A 23,311-nucleotide genomic window follows, 5' to 3' on the forward strand; every position below is an offset into this window, starting at 1 on the left:
AATTCCGTCAATCATTGACAAGCCGAACAACTAACCGCTTGCACGAGGGCGAGTGGAACCAATGCCTTATCGACTTGCCCAATTTATGAAGCTCTTTCTTTTGAATAAATCATCCAATTACTCTGAAATTGTAATCATTTGTTTGTCTGTACATGTACAATACGTCTACCGATTTTCGTCGCATTCGGATGATTCCTTCGCGGCGCATCCGTTCTTTTTTGTCTTACAGTCCGCCACAACTTCAGCTTAATGCTTGTAGTGAGGGCGGTTGTTTTTACAATGTCATTTCAGCATTGTCGTGTCTGGATTTCTTCCTATTTATTTATAAGTCTACTATGGACCACTCTTGCAATGATATCACACGGTAATAATACAGCGATTGTTACTCGTTGCAACAGTTTGCCGCGCGGGATTAGCCGAGCGGTCTAGGGCGCTGCAGTCATGGACTGTGCGGCTGGTCCCGGCGGAGGTTCTAGTCCTCCCTCGGGCATGGGTGTGTATTTGTCCTTAGTATAATTTCTGTTAAGTAGTGTGTAAGCTTAGGGACTGATGACCTTAGCAGTTAAGTCCTATAGGATTTCACACACATTTGAACATTTTTTGCAACAGTTTATTTGTTGTACAGTGGTAGTTGCTCAGTCTCTTACTTACGGTGGCTATATGGGGGAAAAATCGACTTACATTATAGCATATTACAATGGGAGGTGGATTGCTTACGAATTTGCCCAATACCACGATGCTAATTGTGCAAATTAAGCTACAAGTCTTGAAGACATAATTTTGGACTAGTGATTATGCCAATATCGGCTACCAGTTATTAAGTAGGGTAGCGGCCTGTAACACACAGCTCGGCAGAGGGGTGGATTGACTACTATTTTCTGCCATTTTGCGGAATATGCCTTGAAATAAAAAAAAATTGTAATCCAGCCACCCACTGCAATTTCAAAGTATCTTACGTCATAAATTACGTTGACATTAAGAGTCATTTTGCAGAATACACCATGACGTTATTAATTTGTAAACACACTATAATGTCAAAGTGTCTTACCTCGTAAAGTACGGTAATATTTGCTTCCATTTTTTAAGTGGGATATCGCTACTGATTCTGATGGTCCTTTCACTAAAATGTACAGGCCTCGAATGAAAAAACTTACGTAATTGGAATAACATTAAAATTCTTTTATTATTACGTTACTGGCCATTAAAATTGCTACACTAAGAAGAAATGCAGATGATGAACGGGTATTCATTGGACAAATATTTTATACTAGAACTGACATGTGATTACACTTTCGCCGGCCGGTCTGACCGAGGGGTTCTAGGTGCTTCAGTCTAGAACCGCGAGACCGCTACGGTCGCAGGTTCGAATCCTGCCTCGGGTATGGATGTGTGTGATGTCCTTAGGTTAGTTAGGTTTAAGTAGTTCTAAGAGCTAGGGGACTGATGACCTCCGCTGTTAAGTCCCATAGTGCTCAGAGCCATTTGAACCATTTTGATTACATTTTTACGCAATTTGGGTGCATAGATTCTGAGAAATCAGAAACTAGAACAACCACCTCTGGCCGTGATAACGGCCATGATACGCCTGGGCATTGAGTCAAACAGAGCTTGGATGGCGTTGTAAGTAGGCTGTTTAGGTTTTTATGTTGGTAACGTCACGTAGCGCTCTATATGAAAATCACTGACTGTGCTGTGTGAAAGAAGCAAATGATAACCAGACAAGACTAAGTAGAAATGCTTCGATAATGTAAGAGATACTGAATTTAATTGATGAAATGAGAAAAATACTGTATAAATATGCAGCAAATGAATCAGGTGAAAAGGAATACAGACGTCTAGAAATTAAGATTAACAGAAAGTACGTATATATTAAGGACGAAAGAGGCAACAAATACAAGGCTGCAGACGCTTACATAAGTAGAGGGAAGATAGATGCTGCCTACAAGAAAATCACAGAGGTGTTTGGGGAAAACAGAAGCAACTGTATGAACATCAAGAGCTCAAATAGCATATCAGTGCTACGCAAGTGATTGAAGGTGGTAGTCTGAACAACATTACATCAGTAGTTACTTCATTTGCAGACTAATAATTACACTATTACAAGTCGTATGTTGTTAGGTTGTTTAGTACCTCCAAGAACATAAGGCAAGAACAAGTCATTAATGCTTATTTTCCTGTGAGTAGCAGGTCAGGTGTTGAACTGTGAACGCATGGACGCAAAAAGGTTAGTGTGTACTAACAGGCATAACCCACTTACAAGGGAACACTCCAAGTGTCAATAAACGATCTTGAAGAAACTAGGTGGGTGTGTAGTGGAGGCAAAATAGTGCAATAAGTATTTTTTTGTTTGCGCCCAATGTCACTTTTAAGAGGTAGAACACATCTCGAAAGGTAATTTGTCATTTTACGTTTAGAGGGAATATCTACAAAACGATGATATGTAAAAATAATGTTGTTTATATAAAAGTTGAGATGTAATTAATGTTATTGAAATCTGTATAATCAGCCTTTGGTGTAATCTGAAATTTTGCAGAATATCCCACTACCATTGATTAATTTGGAAAAATGAAAGCTTTTGTCACAGCATAAATTAAAGAAGCTTTCAAGCCACATACAACCTTATGAAATAAAGCTGGTCCCAAAACATCATTTTTTAAAAATAAACAGTACACAGTGTTCTGTCCGGGTATTTGCAGCATACCTAATTGAAATACATAAAAATTCGATACTGTTCTAAATATTTACTTTACTTTTATTTGTTTTATGTTTTTATTGTTATTTTGCGTTTTATATTCATTGTTTTTATTGTTTTTTGGTTTATCACGACACATATATCTATTTTTAATTGAAAATCATACATAACCCATTATTACGATAGAAAGTAATTACAAGAATGAAAATCTGCAAGGAAATGCTTAAAATATAAAGTTTTTTTTTTACACCATACACATAATTTGAACGAAATTTCCTCACGTAATACATACAACAGAGAAAACAGTATAAAATAAAATTCAGCAGCATTTCAAATTGTCATGGGTAATCCTCTAAATACATTAAATACACTGGTAAGCCTCGGCGAAGAGAATTGATTATGTAGTAGTGACTGCAGGTTGATTGTATTGTTTCTCTAGTGGATACTGACATCATAATCATCCAGCAGAATTAGATTTCAAAATCTTCTCACAAAATTCTTCCAACACCGAAAGCCACGGCTGTACCTGCGCCATTGAAACGCGGATTTCGTACATGTAATTCGATAGTAATTTTATATAAATGGCGACAATCTTCCGTTGTTTATTAACTATAGATCTCACCGTATTTCTCAGCATCAAGAAGCCGCGCTTACTTTTATATATGTTTTCCTACGGTTGGCACTAAGCTCATTGCGCCTGGCAATGCCCTGTTATTGTCGGGAAATTGAAGCAAACTGTAAGCCTGTAGAAAGACAATCCTTTTCCATCTGCCTCTAATTTCTATGTTCTTTCAATTGTGCCTCTAATTTCTATGTTCTTTCAGTTGTGTTGCACGCCGCTTATGATCGCTGAATTTCACAAGGCTCGCTGTAGTTCTGCCCGCTTCGTTACCGGAGTCGGGAATTTCTAGAATGTAGTGTGATGTTGGACGCCCTGAATAAACAGTAGTGAGTTGATTCATAATATTTTTGTTATGGTTGTGTGAGATCTCAGTTACATACAATATGTGATTTCGTTCAAGAGTTCCAGACCTGAAACGGTATAAACAAGAGTAAAATAACTCTGATATGGCCCGCTTTTTGCAGTTAAAACTGTGGAAAAATATTTCGACTACCGTGCACATGGCAAAGAAAAAACACTTTCGTGAACTCAAAGAGTCGACGCCAAACAATCCTGGAGTGAATTTGAGACTACGGGCAATTTCGCAGGAAGAAAAGGGCCTACCGATGAATTTTGAAGATGATATTGATGATTTCGAGTTGGACGTAATGAATGCTGACAAAGCTTTTGATGACCATGAAAAGTTAGTTTATGTTATGAAACTTTGAACGTCCATCTCAGTTGTAAAAGTAACATTTGTAACTACTAACATACGCCACACGGTGTAAAGTGGTATACGGAGTCCATAGTGTGCGCAAATGTTGAGTGGAAACTTGGTGCTTGAGAATAGTGTGTTTTCATTTGCATTGTGTTGATTACTTGACAAAGTTAATTTACGTTTATGTACATTCTCAACGTCAGTTTTAAGACTGTATATACCGCACCGTTTTTCCGTGTTACAAATTAAGCAAAATGTTTTTGAGTTTACAAAACAGGGTTGCCTTAGAATTGTAAAGCATTTAGTTATTCTTAGCATTCAGTATTAATGTGTTGTTGATGCTAACCTGATCAGTGGACAAAGCGTTGCTCGTAAAGCTTATTGGATTTTTAATGTAAGAATGTACGTGTACCTATAAATTTTTAATACTGTGCATTGTTTATTAATTGTATTTTCTTATTTCAGAGAGATCAAAAGACAGAAACATGTGCAGGCAATGAAAATTGTTGAAAGGAAGTATTTCAAGAAAGCCAAGGAACCAAGTATGGTGTTCTGGGAAGAAAAAGAACAGATGCGATATCTTCATAACAACAACCCAGAAGAGTGGGATGTTGCTAGACTCTCAGAAAGCTTTCCAGTTTCACAGACTGCTGTAAAGGTATGCTTGCATTAGATTATATGTGGATCTAGTGTATGATAAGAGACAGTGTGAGAATAGTACATGCCTGTTGCCATGAGACAGACTATTTGAGACTTCTATCCTGTGAAATTAAAAATTAACTTTAGGTTTGTCAGTGTGAATGATTTTGTCTTGTTATTGTGTATTGCCTATAAATATTCTCTTAATTAATACCAGATGTATCCCAACCCCTGAGATAACCATCCAAGCCCTAAAGCACAAAATATTTGTTATTCTCCCCATTGGCGCAGTTACCATTGTATCAACTTTTATTTTTATGTACATATTTATTTATATTGTTGCCTTCCATGATGCAGCAGTAGCAAAAAGCTTTTCGGTAGTGTAAAGACTTTATTCTCATTGCTCTCTCAGGACTAAATGGGAAGCCTAGAGCAGTAGATATCGATGTAGCAAAACCATTACATTGTGTGTAAACTATTTTATTCCCATGTAAATTTGGAACATAGGGAATTGAGAGTATGACTATGCACAAGACTTTGAGAACTGGAAATCAGCATGAAGCAGAGGTGGAGTATATCTCAATTGTCAACAAAAAGGCAACTTGAATCTGTAATAGTGTAATGCGGGCGGTAGGTTGGGCTGTGCAGGCTACTGTAGGGTTCTGTTACCAGTGTTTTTCCTGATTTCTACACTAATGTGTTGCCACTAACACTGACAAATAAAAGTTTAATAAAAAAACCTTCTAGTTAAATATGGCAAAATCAATGTTATGGAAGATGTGAAATTTTATGTAAATCATATGCTAAACATGAAAATCAACAGGAAAAAAAATCAAGTTTAAAATTTTAATTCCTTGGTGGAAACCTTTGCTGTGTTCACCATCAGATTAGGCCTACTTATTTCTGTTAATGCAACTGCGAGGAGGAAGTGTGCTTGCTTTCATTCTGGTATATGCTATGATAGAACTACTCTAAAATTATGAGTTGATAGGATATGAAAAACACCAATAAACAGAGAAAGAGAGTCTTATATCATATATCTCTGAACTTGTTGTATGTTGGTTGTCCATAGTCTACGATTTAAGTTTGCGACTTTGATGACGCTGTGCTAACATGGGAGAGCCAAAAAAAACCACACCATTTTTGGAACTGTTGTCAGTTTTTTCTTTCTATAATTTCTTCTCTTTGCATTCTGTGACAAAAAGAATTTCAACTTCTCTTCTAGGGCATTAAATTTCCTTCAGTCTACATTAGCTATACATGTTTTTATATCGCATGCTTACCAAGATACAGAGCTTTAAAGAATGAGAAAATTTCTCAAATTATCTAAAGGACTGCAAAAGTGAAGATTTTAGCATCATAACTTTACTTTTGCAACTTTTTTAGAAGCCTAATCATACATACCTCCAATTGTCAGCATTTACCAATCCCTAGAAGCAACCCCTCTCCCCACCACTACCTTTCAGTGGGATGTATTTCTGCTTACAAGGAAAACTCTCCATCCTACCTCCCTCAGATTTAGTGGTAAGAGGGCCAAGCAGACAGTTCATCAAAAACTGAACACAAATCAAGCATGAAAACAGGAAGTGTACTGAATTGTGAAAAAAAGCAGAATAGAAACAGTGAATGATTCAAGGACAGGAAGTGCAATATAGAGCAACATAAAACAGCGATGGTGTCGTGGTTCAGTGGCCACAGTGTTGGACTGTCAAGCAGGTGAGCTGTGTTCAAACCTCCATCCCTGCTGTTCACTGAATTCATTTTTGTGTCTGTGTTGTGGTGCAACATCCATTCACAACTGTGAGGTGTAAGGAAGGGACCTATAATGACAGTTGATTCTGCACAACTATTCTATTGACAGCCGAAAGGAAGTGGCCTTCAAATAGGAACTGCAAACATTTGATGACAAGGCAGTAAGTCAACCAAATCCTCCACTGGAAAACACATCTGGTGTGTTATACATGGTATTAGTGAAAGTACGTGTGTTTTATGATATAAGAAAACCTTATAGACATCACTAATTTGTGCACCTGGTAAGTGAGTGTGGTGTGCCTCCTTGCTCGATATAGGTGTCTGTATGAATGTGAATGTGCTCTCTCTCAAGGAAATGATGAAAATATAATAGTTTGTCACATAAGCTGCAACAAATAAATACAACAGTTTCTCTGTACCCTGTCAAAATGTATGTTTTTAATGTTTTTGAAATTGTGTGCCATTTTGGAAGTTTTTACCATTGAATTCCTTTGTTATAACATAGTTCACACCCATTTATTTGTTGTTTTCATTTCTGTGAGACATCTGTGTGGTATCTCACCTGCCATCACTATTCATCACATTTACTTGTGACTGTAACGTATTCTTACAACATGACTGAAGTTCTATAACCTATCTCTAGTATGACAACTGCCAAGATTGCAGAAAGAGAAAAAAACATTTCGATGATGGGACGGACATTTCAGAACGTTGTGAAAAAAAAATAATAATAATGACATGAGTTAGTTTCGAAGATGGCTCACCCACTTTACACTCTACCACCGTGACCACTTAACCACAATGACCATCCTCTTTCAGGCTGCTCTGTATTACTTTTCTGTCCTGTTTCTATTCTGCTTTTTTTTCTCTCACAGTTCAGTACATCATCTTCCTGTTTTTATGCTTGATCTGTCTTTAGTCTTTGACTGGCTATCCACTGGCCATCTTACCACTAAATCTGAGGGGGGTGCAATGGGTAGTTTCCCTTGTTACCTGAGAGAGTTGGCAGGTGGACTGATGTTTGTGCGATACTCAAATTATTAAGGCTAAATGAATTCTCAGGAATTTTACAAGTTCATGCTTGAAGGCTGCCTCTCTGTTCATCATACTGAATAATTCTTTTCAGGCAACTGGTTAAACATAGAGCATGTCATAATGAGGGCAGGAAGGGTTACGGAGTGCTGACTCATTGTTACAGCATAACATAAAGTGTGGTATCCCAGTGGACTTCGAGTATGCTACATCTCCAAAACCTTGTGAACAAATAGAAATGTTCACCGAGGCATATTCAGGAGCATCTGAACAACATTTAGGTATGAGAGGTTCCTTGCAAACAGGAATAATCTTGACAGTGAGAAGCTTTTACATGGTTGTCTGAACATTTGCCTAAGGAGGCAGTGTACTTATCATTTAAAAAAAAAGTGCAGTGAAATTTGCACATGAAACAGTTGTAGGTAATCCTCTTACTCTCTTCTGAGTTCGCATTTCCAAGCAGTATGATGACTGAGTGAGATAACTGTTCAAGTCTGAGCTTACGCCATTCCCCATGCCTATCTTCACTGAAGCCAGTATGCTCAAGGGCACAAAGCCAGCGTTGTATGCAGCTTTTACTCCGACACAGGAAAAAGTGGACCTTGGCATGCACTAATGTGCAGTAATTGGTGAACACCTTCTACGTGAAGTTATTTGGAATATAACTAAAAGAGCCACATTTGAGTCAGTTTGCAAGATGTAGGTGGATTATGTATAACAACACTTTCAATGTAATGTCATAGTAATTTTTATGGATACCCTACTAATGCCCATTACCAACACAGCAGAACGATCTCTCTGGGCTTTACTCCACTCACCCACAGAATTTGTTGCCTCCAGAACAACAGCCATTACAGTGTGACAAGGTCTTTTTAATCCAGTGACACAAGCAGTGGGAACTTTATTTCAATGCCAATAACTGAAATGGCACCAAAGGACATTGTGATTAAACAGGAAATAGATGATGTCAGTGTGATGATAATGAATGCACTATGTCAGAGGCTGCTGACTTCTGTAGTGTTACCATCACAAGTGAAGACATGCAGACGGTATTGGACACTTTCCAAAATAACATTTGTTTCCAAAAGAGTGTCCCAGTACTCTGTACTCCTCAACATCATGCAAATTTAATCCATGTGATAATCTTTTCCATCATGTAGCAGATAGGTGGGACACTACCTCAACCACCTTATGACAAGAAAAGAAGAAAATTTGCACCATTTTTGAGAAAAACCCTCCCATATCTAACTTAGTTGATGTTTTCAAACAGCTAGATGCAACAGCACGTCAATTCTTGAAGCAGAGGAAAGTTGCAATGTGACATTATGCTGTGGAGTCATGAACAGATATACCCTGGATGGTCTTTGCTACTGGCAGTTCTCTAAGTTTGTGAAAAAATTGTGGTTCCAACATGTGAGACAAAATGAGTCCATCAGTTTGGGGATGTTCATTACAATAAAAAATGCATCTCGGTACTCATTACTGATAGTCTTTTTTGTGTGAATAGCACAGGGTGTAGCACAGGGGCCTGTGACTGCAAAAAAATAGGAATCCAGTGCTCTTCCATTTTCAAACATTCTTGCGGCCATGCATGGATGAATCCACCTAAATGAAGAGGATATTGAGAGAACTTATGAGAATGGGGAAGTCCTATTTGACAACATCATTGCTGAGGAGGAGGAAGCTGATGCTGTTTGACTTTCCATTTGGGTCAGACAACATGGCATTAAGTTTTTTTGTGTGATTTTGTGTTCTGTTACATCTTTTTTCATTCTCAGTACTTTCTTTTTTGTAAATGTACAGTTAACAACTAAAACTGATGTTGTGTTAGATGTAATTAAAATTTAGTTTTTCTGTATAAGTCAGTTACATACCTGCACTGAATGAACATCAGCAGGCAGGGAGTTGTCATAAACATTGACAGTCAAAAGCACCTGCCATGAATAACTACTTTTTTTCATTTTTTAAACTTGTCCTTCACATAAATAAGTAGCCCATTGAGGATAAGGAGGGCGGGCCCTTCTTGATGTCACATTGACCATTACAGACACCTTTTTAAAAAAATATGCAATTAAAGTTATAATTCTAAAACCTGTACTTCTTGCAGTGTTTTTGATAATTTGAGAATTTTGCCATTTCTTTGAAACTCTGTACCTTCAGAAGTATGTGGTGTAAAAATACCTTTAAACAGTGTATACTGTAGGAAATGTAACACTCTATGGGAATGGGCCAAGTGCATTTTCTCGTACGGAAATGGGAAACATGTTATATGGAAAAAACTCAAAAAACTGCCTAAATTTGGTAGTTTTTCAGCCTCACCCAAGTTAGCACAGGTTCTCAAGGTCAAAAGCTCGGAATCTACATCATCAAAAACCTAAATACAACACTCTAACAGTTCGTAAAATTCAGACCTTTTTAAAGTCCAAAGTGTCTGCCAAATGAACTATGTGTATTTCCAGTTACTCCAAAAAAGAGACAACAGACTAATTTACTGTGTAGTGTCACGAGCTTAGAATAGTCCATTATTCAAACGTCTAGGCATTCTAATGCTGCTATCACAATAGAAATACTCTCTCATGAGAGTTATAGTCAATAATGTGAGTGCTCTCAAAAGAAATTGCAGCACTCACTCACTGAGTACAAGGCAGCACAACTTCCAGTTGGACAACACATTTTTTTATTATTGTACTGAAAGCTGTGCGTTATTTTGTGTGTCCTGTTTCAAATATTCTTCTGGCATATGTGAGAGCTGTACATAGTAAATCTCAGATTTTTTCATATCTAAACTGTGAGGTTTCTTTTGTTGCACTTTTTTTTTTTTTTTTTTAATTTATGTTAAGAGCTGTTCCCTAGAATCATTTACTGTAAGTTGAAGTACTCATGTGTATATACTGTGATATGACCTAGTACAAAGCAATCAGCTGTAAGAAATTTGAAGAAGAAATGCACTGACTGGTGAGCAAATGCTTCATGTAGTCAGTCAGGCCAGATGAAGATGTTCATATTCTTGACTAGTTTGGCCACTTTATAATTTTGATTTTCTTTTTCAGTAGAAAATTCTAAAGGCAAATTGGAGTCCACAAGATAGAGAGAGAATACTGAAGTACAATGAAAGTGTAAAAAGAAACTGGAAGCTGTTGGAAGACGGGAAACTAGATATAGATGAAAAACTGAAAACCCATTTAATGAAATTTATGTCGAGGGAAAAAGCTCAGCTTCCATCTTCTGGTAAGTTAGTGTGAATTACTGGAAAATATGCTCTTGTTTTATGTCTCTTTTGGTTAGTTCGAGGAGCAACATATACTTATAAAAACAAATTGGTGGCACACACCAATATTAATAATGATAGCTACTGACTTTGACCTTAAGATAAGTCCTATTGATCAGTGTAACTTCAGTAATTACCTTGACTGGAATTAGTGTTCCATAAGACTGACTCATTAGCTCAGTTAATTGATTGTATGAACAGTAGTATGAACTTCAGACTTGGTGGTGTCTGTGTAGGTTATAGTATTTACCTGTCAGTAATGCTTCAGTCGTAGAGCAGTGAGGAGCATTAGTAGCACTACCTAGTTTGTTTGCATCATGTAGTTTACTTATTTTCTTACATGCCGCCAAGTAGTGAATTGTAACTGTTTATTTAGCCGTTTCTATAAGTTTTTAATTTTATTGTAAAAGTTTATGTATTTTGCAATTGTTAGTGTAGAGTGAGCTAACTTAGTTGTATAGTTACATGCCACCATAAATGCAAGTGTTCCCTGATAATAATAGTAATAATAATAATAATATCCAGCAACCATTAAATAACATTGAGTACAGCCTCAGGTACTGTGCAGTCACTACTTACTCTTATGACAGCAGCTTGATTTTGATCTTGGTTTAGTCTTCATGTAAGCGCAACCTAGTGTTACACTTAATTCCCCTAATTTTTGTCCTTGAAAGGGCTAAGTACACATGAGGATATGGCTAGGGATTGCGGCCATTGTGAGATCATAATGGGGGAGTTGGCTTCTGTTCATGAACAGATGGAAGCTGCATTGGCCGCCTTTGACTAGCATCATATGGCTGCTGTATGTTGCACTAGTGATGGAATGACAGGATATTCTCCCATTGTGGAGATGTCTCAGAACATACCAGTGTAGCTTTTTGATTATGTGAACCACAGAGAACCCCAGTCTGATGCCAGCTGGTCGTCTGATGGTGGCTGGTGGGACTACCCAGACATGGCAGTGTTTCATGAGGAAGTTGTGTGAGGTTAATGCTGAAAGGCTGTGACCTCCCACTACTTATGAGGCAGAGGCAGCAGGCCATACATCTCTGGCTCATAAGACAGTGGTCTCTTCTCTGTCATGGTCAGGTCATCCACAGACAGGAAAGAAAGTAGTGGTAGGGAGTTTCAATGATAGATGCACAGTGACCCCTCTTAGGGGAAAAGGGTCATGGAAGGGAAACAGTCAAAATGCCCACATGATGTGTACTCTTGTAGGAATTGTTGACCAGGTCGAAGGAGCTGAGCAGTAATTGAGTGTGAAGGTTGCAGTCACCTGGAGGTCATCCCTTACATCAGAACTAAAGATGTCCCACATGAGTTTCGAGGCCATTCCCAGTTATTTCTGGTGACATGGTGAAGACAGCTAGCCTCACTCATGAGGTATCTGCACAGCTTTTGTTTTGCAGCATTGTTCTGAGAACTGACTTGGGCCCTCTGGTCTAGAGCAAAGTCATTAGTGTAAACCAGAGGATTTACTGGTTCTGTGATGAGATTTGTTGTAGATTCTTTGACCTACGATACACAGTGGATACTTCTGAAGTTGTTCTGGATAGGTCAGGTGTACACTATACCCCAGAAACATCCACTCTGGTGGCAAGAAGAAGAAGAAAACCAGCACTGTATAAACTTATTTCAGCAGACCAAATATAAAATGCATTGAGTGAGAGTGTTAGAATATAGAGTATATTCTTAGCTCAAACATTATGACAGTCTGGGAGAAAATTGAGTGTCTCTCAATTAGTATGGATTCAAGAGAAACCACTTGTGTGCTGTAATCACACATATCTTGCTAACAATAGATGCAGGCAAAGAGGTAGATTGTGCCATCTCATATTTTTGAAATGTATTAGGCATGTACAACATCAACTACTAGCCAAGATATGATCATATGGAGTATCTTCACAAATATGTGACTGACTCGAGGACCGTTTGACTAATAAAATCCAGTATGTTGTACGCAGCTACAAAAGTTCTATATCAATGAAAGCATAATAGTACCCCTGATGTTGTCAGTATAGATAAATGGTTTATCGTATAGGATCAGTAGACTGTTCATTAATGATGCTGTTGCCCACAAGAAAGTCTCATTATAGTACAATCATAAGGGAATGCAGGAAGACTTGGACAGAGTTACAACTGGGTGTAATGATTGGCAGCTCTTGAACTGTGAATAAATACAAGATACCGCCTGTAAATGAAGATTAAGAACCTGATACTGTTTGACTACAAGGATAGTGGAGAACATCTTGAGCATGTCACATTGTATAAGTATGTAGTGTTAACTCCAAGGAGAAATTTGAAATGGTACAATCTTGTGAAATCGGTATTAGGGAAATGAACTGGAGAGGTTGGAAGGGACCTGAGAAAGTGCAGTTCATCTTTAAAGGAAATTACATACAAGACTTTGAGTGAACCCAGCCCTGCTCCAGTGCTTGAAGTCCTTATCAAGCAGATGTGATAATAGAAATCAAATAATTTCAGAGACATGCTGCTACTAATGTAACAGGTTGATACAGCATATACAAAAATATAACACCAAGGAACTGAAATGGGAATCCGTGGAAGAAAGATGATGCAGTTCTCCCAAAACACTGGTGGCTAAATATAGAGAACTAGTATTTGAAGAAGAGTGTGTGACCATTATGCTGTAACAATTGTATATGTCATTTAGTAAACATTAAAATGAGATAACAATATAATAGAGGGAAACATTCCACGTGGGGAAAAATATATCTAAAAACAAAGATGATGTGACTTACCGAACGAAAGCGCTGGCAGGTCGATACACACAAAATTCTAGCTTTTGCAACAAACGGTTGCTTCCTGAGGAAGCAACCGTTTGTTGCGAAAGCTAGAATTTTGTGTGTTTGTTTGTGTGTCTATCGACCTGCCAGCGCTTTCATTCGGTAAGTCACATCATCTTTGTTTTTAGATATATTAAAATGAGATAAGAAAGATTAGGGCATGTAAAGATGAATATAAACAGACATTTTTTCACCTCACACACTAAAATAGTGAAATAGGACCTAAAATAGATATCATTGGTATGATGTACCCTCCACCATGCACTGTACAGTGGCTTGTGGAATATACACATACATCAGTCTCACCTAGGGAAACAATTTTCCATAAAAAGGCTATGTCTTAAAATAGGCAGCTAGTATTGTGGTTAAGTGTTAAAATGAGTATTTTTCAGGGTTGTCTTGACGAGTTAGCTCTTAGGTTGGTGGAATACAAGGTGAAAACACAACTAATAACCACCCTCAGTAGAACAAACCTTCCTTCAGGTTGAGAGTGGGGTGTCACAGTGGTTAATACACTGGACTCCTATTTGGGAGGACACAAGTTCAAATAACTCCTCATCCAGCCATCCAGATTTGTTTTCTGCAGTTCCCCCAAACCACTTAGGCTAATGTCAAGATAGTTCCTTTTGAAACGACATTGCCAATTTCCTGCTCCCTCCTTCCTTATTCTGAGCTGCTTCTATGTCACGAATGACTACTCAACAGGACATTAAATCCTAATTCTCTTTCAAGTTGAAGACTATTGTTTTTTGTAATGTGCACAATCACTTTGTGTTGATTAAGCCTGTTCAACTTTGTGGATAATAACCAGCCATTTTATTTAGTCATAATAATTTGTAAATGATGTATATACTTTTATTTTCATCTGGTATTGTCACCCCACACACAGTTCATAGTTTGAATAACTAACTGATTTTGTTGTCAGCAACAGACAGATTTTCCCCCCTGATTCCACTACTGTACTTCTTTAAAATATTGTGGAAACTATTGTTTATGCACCAACTTTACAAACAGATATTTGAAATCACAAAAACTGTACCAACACTCATGAGCAATACAGTAAACATCTGTTTATCTGAAATAATTGGGACGGTGGCCGGTTCTGATAACAAAAATTTCAGATAATCCCAAAGTCCCTCTGTTTTCACACATGAAACACCCTGAATTGCGTTAATACCACCAAATATGTTCATAAAATGTGTGTAGGATATGTATAATGTTATTGATATGGTTGTGAATAAGCCTGCATGTTTTTGACTGAAAAAATTGTGTTGATGTGTTAAAAAGGTGCCAAAGTATGATTGAAAACTCAGTTTTTAAATGCTGAGTAACAAAGCTTGTTTATTTTGCATTCTGACAGAAAAAATCCATCTTTTTTGGCAGCAGGAAAAACAGGACTTTTAATTTTATTACCTACTCTTTTGAATACAAAATAAACTACTACTCAAAGGAATGAAAAGTTTCTCTAGAGGAACTTTAAATAAAGTAAAAACAACAACAAAAATTTTGCTTATGGACATTGAAGTTCTAGGACACTTCATTGGAATTTATTTTTTGGTAATAAAGCCTGTAATGGTTTTTTGTTTTTTGGCTTGAGAAACTTTCGTTGCAGCAATATATCTCCAATGTTGGAAACAAACACTTTCGGCATAAGTCTGCTTCTCCTGTTGGCTGATGTACTCCAGGGTGATTTGGATCGCTTCGTAACCAGCTGTGTGAGGAATCATTTTCTCTGCTTCATCATCAGAGACATATTCTTCTGATGCTTTCTGATTGGTCGCAATTTCGATGATTTCTTCCTCTGTCAAATCAAAAAATGTCGTTTTCCATCCACTCCTCAACGTCTTCGAAGTTCGCGTCTTCACAACCCGGTAGCTTCTCCGGCTTCTCTCACAAAAATTGCATCATTTTCATCTGTTTCTGGCATGTCACCTTGAGTTTCAGTTTTGCCTCCTTCTTCCCACCACTGATGAGTTGCCTTATGATGTAAGAGTTTTTTTACAAGACCTAACGAGAGAAATTGGAGGAATTAGATTCCAAGCATCAGCAATTCAATTAATGACACTTAAACCATCAATTTTTTTAAGAGCTTGCACCAAATCTTCTTGAGCATCAATCACACCGATGAAGTATTCCAGCAGCTTGCATCCGTAATGTTTTTTCATCACCTCAAGAACACGTTGGTCCATCAGTTGACATAGAGACATGACGTTTGGTGGGAGAAACACAACTTTGATATCGCCACCTTGTAGATCAACTGGGTGAGAAGGAGCGTTTTCTACAAGAAGTAGCGCTTTCCAAGGAAATCCATTTTCCTCCACATATTTTTCCACAGCTGGAACAAACTTTGCCTGGAACCACTCTTTGAAGATGACACCGTTCATCCATGCCTTAGACTGACTCATGTGCCACAATGGCAAAGGTTTGTCAGCCGGCTGCCATCTAAATGCTCTTGATTTTTTTTGGATTTGCCAGTTAAAGTAAGGCACAGTTTATGATTGCCAGTGGTATTGTTGCATGTGAGAACAGTAACTCTTTCTTTGCTTTTTTATATCCGGATGCTGTTTCTTCTTGTTTAGAGGCAAGGATTTTTGTTGGCAACATTTTGTAATTAATCCCAGTTTCATCACAGTTAATTGCAGTATAACCTCCTTTGTCACTGATTGTGTGCAGTTTCTTCTTAAAATCAGCAATAGTGGCTTCATCCCCGGATGATTGCCGCTGTGAATCGGCTCGTAAAAAGTCATTGCTTTTTGTCGAAGTAGATGACCTGAAACTGGCACACCTTTGGCTCTTATTTCTTCGTGCCACAATAATTGTACTCCTACCAATGTTCAAATCCGCAGCAACTTTTGCGAGTGGCTCACCAGCATCAATTCTCTGCAAAGCACGAAGCTTTTGTTCCAACGAGATCACATTCTCTTATTTGTTTCACGCATGCAGCCACGTTCAGCATTTTTTTACTGACACTGTTGTCTCTGGACATTTTAAAGCCTGTAGCGTAAGTGTGAAATATTAAATTGAAAACACACAGACGCACGACTTGACAACACTCGAGATGCAATTTACAAAGCTTTTGACTTTTGAAATCAGGCTGTGGCAGCCATTGAATGAAAACACTCGATACATCTATCCCCTCTCCCCTGTCCTACCCAAGCCCACGTGGCAACACAACAGTGTGTTGGGCATTCACTGTTAAATTGTTAAACACTCAGCTTCATCTGATGAACCGACAACAGGCGGATAGTGTTTGGTGCCATACTGTCATTGTTGGTTTCGACAGGGTTGCGCCGCACTGCATAGAGCAGTACTGTACGTACTGTACTTTCAAGTAGTTCCAATAGATTGCGGTGGCATGAAACCACACAATACGTACAAGAAACATGCTAAAACTTCAACCAACATACACACGAATTGACCACATTCGGACTTTTGACAAGTGCCAGTGCACTGATTAGCAGCAGGCTGCCAAAAAACACCAGTGAATGCATGGTTCCAAGTGCAGACAAGTTGAAACTTGTCAAGTGTCAGTCTAGGTAGCCGAGAGCGTAGCTGTGCTGTGCATCAGACAGCGCCAGTGAGAGCTGCGAAAATTGGAAAAATTTGTTCAGGTAAAGCGGATTTTGGATAAAAACAGTTCGGATAAACGGGAGTTCACTGTAGTTCTTTTCAAAAGTAAGGAAAAAAAATATCAACACCAAAAGTCTGTTACAAAATTTCAAATAAATTTTATGCACTTGGTCTGCAATTTTCTGTTGAAATACATTTTTTAGAACAAACTTGGAGCCACATGGAGTTTTTGATGTCTAAATTCCAACTCATAATGTCTTTGCGATTGTTCACTTCATACTAATTTTTTGTCAAAGCCAAGTTACTGGTAATTTGAAGGAGCCATTTTTGAACTGCAAAGGAAACCATACTGATTTCCCAAGCCATACTTCTTACTTTGTTCTGTTATGAAATATGTGCATTATACTACTGAACAATAGCTTAACAGCATCCTTCTTGAGTTCCCCCCCCCCCCCCCCCCCCACGTCACAGAAACTCAAAATTCTCCCTATGGCTGTTGGTCTGTTTGTGCTAATACATTACTTCATCCTTTCCAAATTTTTGTCCATGATAGTGAACAGGGCCGGTTCGAGATCATTTTTCCACTCTAGTGACTTATCATTTGAAACCCCCTCGTTTCGCTTTACTGTCATGCATTTTCAGCTGTTGTCAGTTTTCACTACTAATGTACACAAATCTTGCACCTAGGTACCCCTCTCAGCTTGGCGCACCAAGCTGCTGTTAGTTATTGTGATAAGTCATGTATAGAAATCTTACAGTGTGGTAACTAAGGGGAGTGGCCTGTGAAAGCCTAATACTCGGAGTCAGTATTTCCGCTCTCAAAATGTTTTCTCTAGTTCTTTACACTACTTGCATCTATTCAGTGATCACCACTGCACACATTCTGCAGTAAACAATAAAGATGTTATGAAAACTGTTTGAGATATTCAGTTATTGTGTACTGTTGAAATGGTATCTAACTGCGTGCCATTACCACATAATGTATAGGGCATACTTTTTTGTGCAAGTTCATTATGTCAGCAGCAGATGACGCCAGGTGCTGGAAAGTGGTTAGATGCAATACAGTATCATAATAAGATCTCAGCAGTGGGCAACCCTGCATGAATTAAGAGTTGGGAAGAGTGATTCTCTTTCAAAAATCTCTCTCACAAGGTACTGCTTCAGTTACCTTGCATGATGGACTTCAGTGAAGTCGAGGAAATCAGTTTGCAAAAGTGTAACCTGCAACAAAACTGAAACCTCACACTCTGCGTTAGCCGGTGTGCTGATATGAACCTGCTTGCAAGTTCAGATGTCAAGATCATGGACTATTGAGCAGCTTGCCTTATAACTTCAGTCTCAGGTTTCTACCTGTTGTGCACAAGGAATGAGAGCTTCAGGAAAATCACTAATCTTCACTTTACTGTTTACATTGATCATGACATCATTAGGAAGAAAAAGTGTTTTAGAGTACAGTCATTCTGTCATCTGATAATTGTTTGGAATAAAGCTTAAATGCAGATAATAAGTGGCTTTTTGTAGTGGACAGCAAATTAAAATAATATTTTTTTTAAGGAGGATCATTGATTGCAAAACACCTTTTATCACCACCTTGCCTTAATGCTTATTCATGATCTGTGTATCTTTTCACTATGTCTGTGATTTCACAGTATTCATTAATTGTTTCCATGTATTGTTGGGTGTCAGTAATTTATTTACCATAGCTCTGAGCCTATTTTATCATAAATTCTCTTTTAATCAGCTTCAGAAAAATGGTAGTATACACTTCCAGATAATCCATAAAATCCTATTAGAAAGTTTTACAGCACTTATTATCCAGTAAATATGGATGTTGTCACCGCATAAAACCAATGATAATCAGCAGCTTTGGTTTCAAACTACAAGTTGACTATCTTTAGTCTAATTGTACAATAAGTAGGAATGAACTTGATACTGTAAATAAAACCTCTCTGTATTGTGAGTTGAAGAGTTCAACATTACTACAAGATGCCAGTTTGCTGGCCTCAAAATCCTTAATCCAGTTTTAACTGTTACTAATGATTAAAAGAAAAATGCATTTAATTGAAGTGAAAGCTGCTTCATCACAAATAAATAATTTTAAAAGAGCAAACTGTATGGTTTTATGGTTCATACTTATAAAAGGAAATAATTGTAATTTTCAATCGAAGTCAGCCGTATTACAGGGAGGAAAAAAAAAATGTGAAGCTAAACTGGTGAGGTATTGGCTTTCTTCTAGGCTTGACCTGAGTGAGTGAGTGAGTGTCACAATGCAGATCCAAAAATTGAGATGCGATCCCCTGTCAGTGCTCCTTATTGCTTCTCTCCCAATGATGTGTAAAAGTGGAAAATGCTAAGTTTCACCATGGGTCCGAGTCTATATGAAACTGTAGGTTCTTCTGTAAGTAGCTGAGTACTCCGTTCACATGTTGATTGAGACCAAGGGTGTGTCACTTCCAAAGAACCATGCATAGTAAAAGCACTATAGTGTTCAAACTAGGGATGGCAACTTTTCTTATTGAGAGAAATATCCAAATTCTCAAACCTCATAAGGCTTCTCAAAGAATGTTGAACTGTGCTGCCCTCTATTGACTGGGTATGCAAATCAATGTACTTTAAGAATAAATACCATCCCCTAGGATTGCAAGTGTAGGGTTAAGCCCTGTATAGACTTTACATGTCTCAAACAGGCCTGTTAAGTGTGGAAAAGAGTCACATGTGGCAGTTAAGGTTTGGATTTGAAACAGTGGTACACAGCACACTCAACAGTGGCTTGCAGAGTATGGGTGTAGGTGAAAACAGTTCTCTCTTCCACCAGAACAGCGATACTAAGCATACTACCACGAACAGCTAAATACATTCATTGAAAATTTGAAATACATTGTAGTCTCCTAAAGCAAAAGTGATTATGAAGCCACATCCAGAAGCCTAGGGTAAAATATTGACAATGCAGTCATCAAAATTGATAGAATCTATTTTTGTGTTTTAGGTTTTATGTTCCTGTTTTTGCAAATAAATCATAATGCTAACACTACAATAGTAAATCACCTCAGCACAACATTCATCATCAACTTGCCTTCATGTTAAAATACATTTCTAAATCTTAAGATACATTCAGTTCACATTAGCCTGAGAAAATGACCATAAGGCATAAAGTTTTATTTTATTTGACACACTACGTCATTTTAAATTATTTAGCGTAGTTCATGTGTAAAGGAAAGACTGTAGCAGCTACAATCTGCAGCACATGTAGTGCTAACACACTGATGTGTCTTCAAAACAAGCTCCAAATTTGAAAACTCTGTGTCAAAAATACATTTTATACTTAGGTAATTTTGTTTTATAGTAATGTACACTAAGTAAGGAAGTAAATTCATAAGGCTTATAAATACTATACTTATGGCAACACAAAAGATTTTATTTGTAACAGACATCTTAAAAAAAATTCATATGCAGAAAATGACAACGTACTGCTATTATTCATACTTGCATTAGTAACCTACAAAGGAAAAGAGCTGTGACTGCCTTGAAAAATTTCATTATTCAAATGGTGTATCCTGTAAGTTGTATTTCTACTTTCAAAACTAATAGCAAGAACAAATAAGACATCACACTGCATTTACTATGACATCTGGGAAATATCCAGAAGTTCATGATGTCCTCTTTGCTTTCATCACTACACACTACAGGCATTTGGGGCAATGCTATCCCACTTACCCCAAAGGAATGTCATCAATTTCAATTTTATTTATTTATTTCCCCCCCCCCCCCCCTCCAGGATCCACACTTCACAACCACTGTTGGTGATGGGGGCGAAAAAGATGACACTTGTTAAACTACATTTGTTTATCGTGCTGATGCCTTGACTCTGAACATCTTTTTTTCTTAAATTAAGTGTAGAGTTTCTTGCAAGTGCTAGCTGTCCATTTCACAGCACTACATCTGCACCCATGCAGTTAGTTTGAATGTCTCTTCCCTCTCCTTACATTTTGTGATGTGGCCTTGTAACTCAGGTGACTGTTAGAGTATAATTTGATTTTTCAGACATTTTAGCTGTATTTCTTTATCCTAGCAGTTAAGTGTAATTTTCTCCAGTGCTGATAGTAATTGCATATATCTAGCTCTGTTATGTTCAAGTCAACATTTCACTTTTATTGAAAAGTATGTTTGATCAAAAATACACAAACATTTTGAATTCATTATTTCAGATTCACTTTCAGCATTGAATCCTGGTACACTTCCACCAAAACAATTATGTCGTGGAGGTGACAAGATTGCAGTCACTGGAAGACTGAATGCAACAAAACCGAAGAAGGAGCCACATCAAGACCAACAACACAAAAATAAGAGCGAATTGCCAGGAACATACAAGATAGGTGATTCTCATTACGACAGTGAAGATGGGGAGTTTTTGTTCCGTGTACCTGGAATGAATTCTTAGTGCATTAGATGTGTTGATAAACATAACACTGTGACAGACTGGTACAAAATGAACGTTGAAATGTATAGCTTATTTTTTATAATGCACTGATCCGATTAGAAGCATGATGAACTTTTGAAATACAAATTGCATAGGAACCGTGTGGTGATGTTTTTCTTTAATCAGAGCAACAACTTTTTATTGAGTATCACCATCAGTTATTGAGTGTATAGAGTAAGTAATAAATTTGTTGTTAAATACTGTATCCAAAGTACATTTGCATATTTTGGTGTAATTTAATCACTTTCTGATAACCACTAAATTGCCAAAGGTAATGGCACAGCTTGAAAAGCACTACGATAATTTAATCAAATTCTGTGCCATTTAACAGTAGAAAATCTGGGATGGAATAACAGCAATATGAATTAGGATAAATTGCTACTCACCACACAGAGGAGACATTGAGTGGCAAATATGCACATTTAAAAGGAGACTAAGCTGTCAGACAGAGTCGTCATTCCGATTTGCAAAATACACACACACACACACACACACACACACACACACACACACACACTTTTTTTTTTTTGGCCTTGAGGCCCAACAGCAGTGAGTAGCAATTTTGGCTAGGGTTAAGTAGTGGAGGTACAGAAGAAGGATGGGGGAAGATGCTGTAGTGCTGTTCGAAAGGGAAAGGAAAGGGAAGAGATGTGGCAGGGACAAAATGGTGGGCTGCTAGGTGTAGCATTGGGAGGCTATCCTGGAGGGAGAGGGGGAGGGAGGACTTGCAAGTGCATTGAGTTGGTGACAGAAGATGTGTTTTTGTGAGACTGCTGTAGGAGCTGGGAAGGGCATAGAGGCATGTGGAGGCCAGGTGTTACAGGAGTGACGTGCTGCAGTGAAAGTTTCTACTTGAACAGTTCAGAAAAGTGGGTTCAGTGGTGGGAAAAATCCAGATGTCATGAACTGTGAAGCAGTTGTTGAAGGCAAAGACACTGCATTGCACAACATGTTCAGCAACTGGCAACTGGGTGGTCAACCTTTCTCTTGGCCACAATTTTACTGTGACCATTCATGCAGACAAATGGCTTGTTAGTGGTCAGTGGCATGCAGAACACCACAGAGTTGCTGCAGCCAAGTTGGTAGACCATATAACTGTTTTCCCAGATGGACCTGTCTTTGATAGGGTAGTAGTCCTGCGATAATACTAGAGTAGGTGGTAGTGGAAGGATATATGAGACTGGAGGAGGACTTTGTCTGATAGCTTAGTCTGTTTTTAAATGTGCCTGTCTCTCACTTAATGCCTCCTCTATGTGGTGAGCAGCAATCTGTTCTGTTTCATTTAAGCTACAATATGTCGTAGACTGTGAGAAGACAAATATTGAGTAAAATATTTTGTCAGACCCCCAAACTATTTGATTATCAAAAGGAGATGGTTTTGACCAACAAAGCATATTGTAAAGGTTCAACCAGTACTTCTCAGGAAGCACCTCACACTCATCTCGTAGCTGAACGAGGGCATGGAAGGGAAAGTGTGACAAGATCGAAATAGCATGACCGGGTAAACACTGGACAGGCCACAGTCATTATATCTCCCAGACCTTGGACAGTGATTAGGAATATTCCTCTCTAGATCTCTACACCACAGAAGGAAACCAATGTAGGTCTATAGTACTGGAATATGCTGGTAGACAGAAAAATTAGCTAGGGAAAGCAGATACAAGGTACTGTGTCCAAGCAGGGAAGGCCTTCAAAATGAATATATAAAAGTATCAATGAGCAGTGTAAGGCAGAGTCAGCAGAGAAATTGAAGAG

General features: G+C 38.0%; 1 protein-coding gene across 1 annotated transcript; it reads left to right on the top strand.

The window, feature by feature from the left end:
* The first annotated feature begins 3,646 nt into the window (after positions 1-3,646).
* Positions 3,647-21,761, top strand: LOC124721736 (neugrin). Its single transcript, XM_047246837.1, has 4 exons — positions 3,647-3,996; positions 4,477-4,669; positions 10,488-10,662; positions 21,285-21,761. Exons 1-4 carry the CDS (start codon positions 3,761-3,763, stop codon positions 21,515-21,517), a joined length of 837 nt encoding a protein of 278 aa, XP_047102793.1. The 5' UTR covers positions 3,647-3,760; the 3' UTR covers positions 21,518-21,761.
* Positions 21,762-23,311: the final 1,550 nt, after the last annotated feature.

This window comes from Schistocerca piceifrons, chromosome X (genome assembly GCF_021461385.2).
Source record: "Schistocerca piceifrons isolate TAMUIC-IGC-003096 chromosome X, iqSchPice1.1, whole genome shotgun sequence".
NCBI lineage: Eukaryota > Metazoa > Arthropoda > Insecta > Orthoptera > Acrididae > Schistocerca > Schistocerca piceifrons.

Coding starts and splice junctions, on each gene's coding strand:
- LOC124721736 (XM_047246837.1), top strand. CDS start 3,761: ATGGCCCGCTTTTTGCAGTTAAAACTGTGGAAAAATATTTCGACTACC. Junction 4,670..10,487: donor TTTCACAGACTGCTGTAAAG/GTATGCTTGCAT, acceptor CTTTTTCAGTAG/AAAATTCTAAAGGCAAATTG. Junction 10,663..21,284: donor AGCTCAGCTTCCATCTTCTG/GTAAGTTAGTGT, acceptor TCATTATTTCAG/ATTCACTTTCAGCATTGAAT.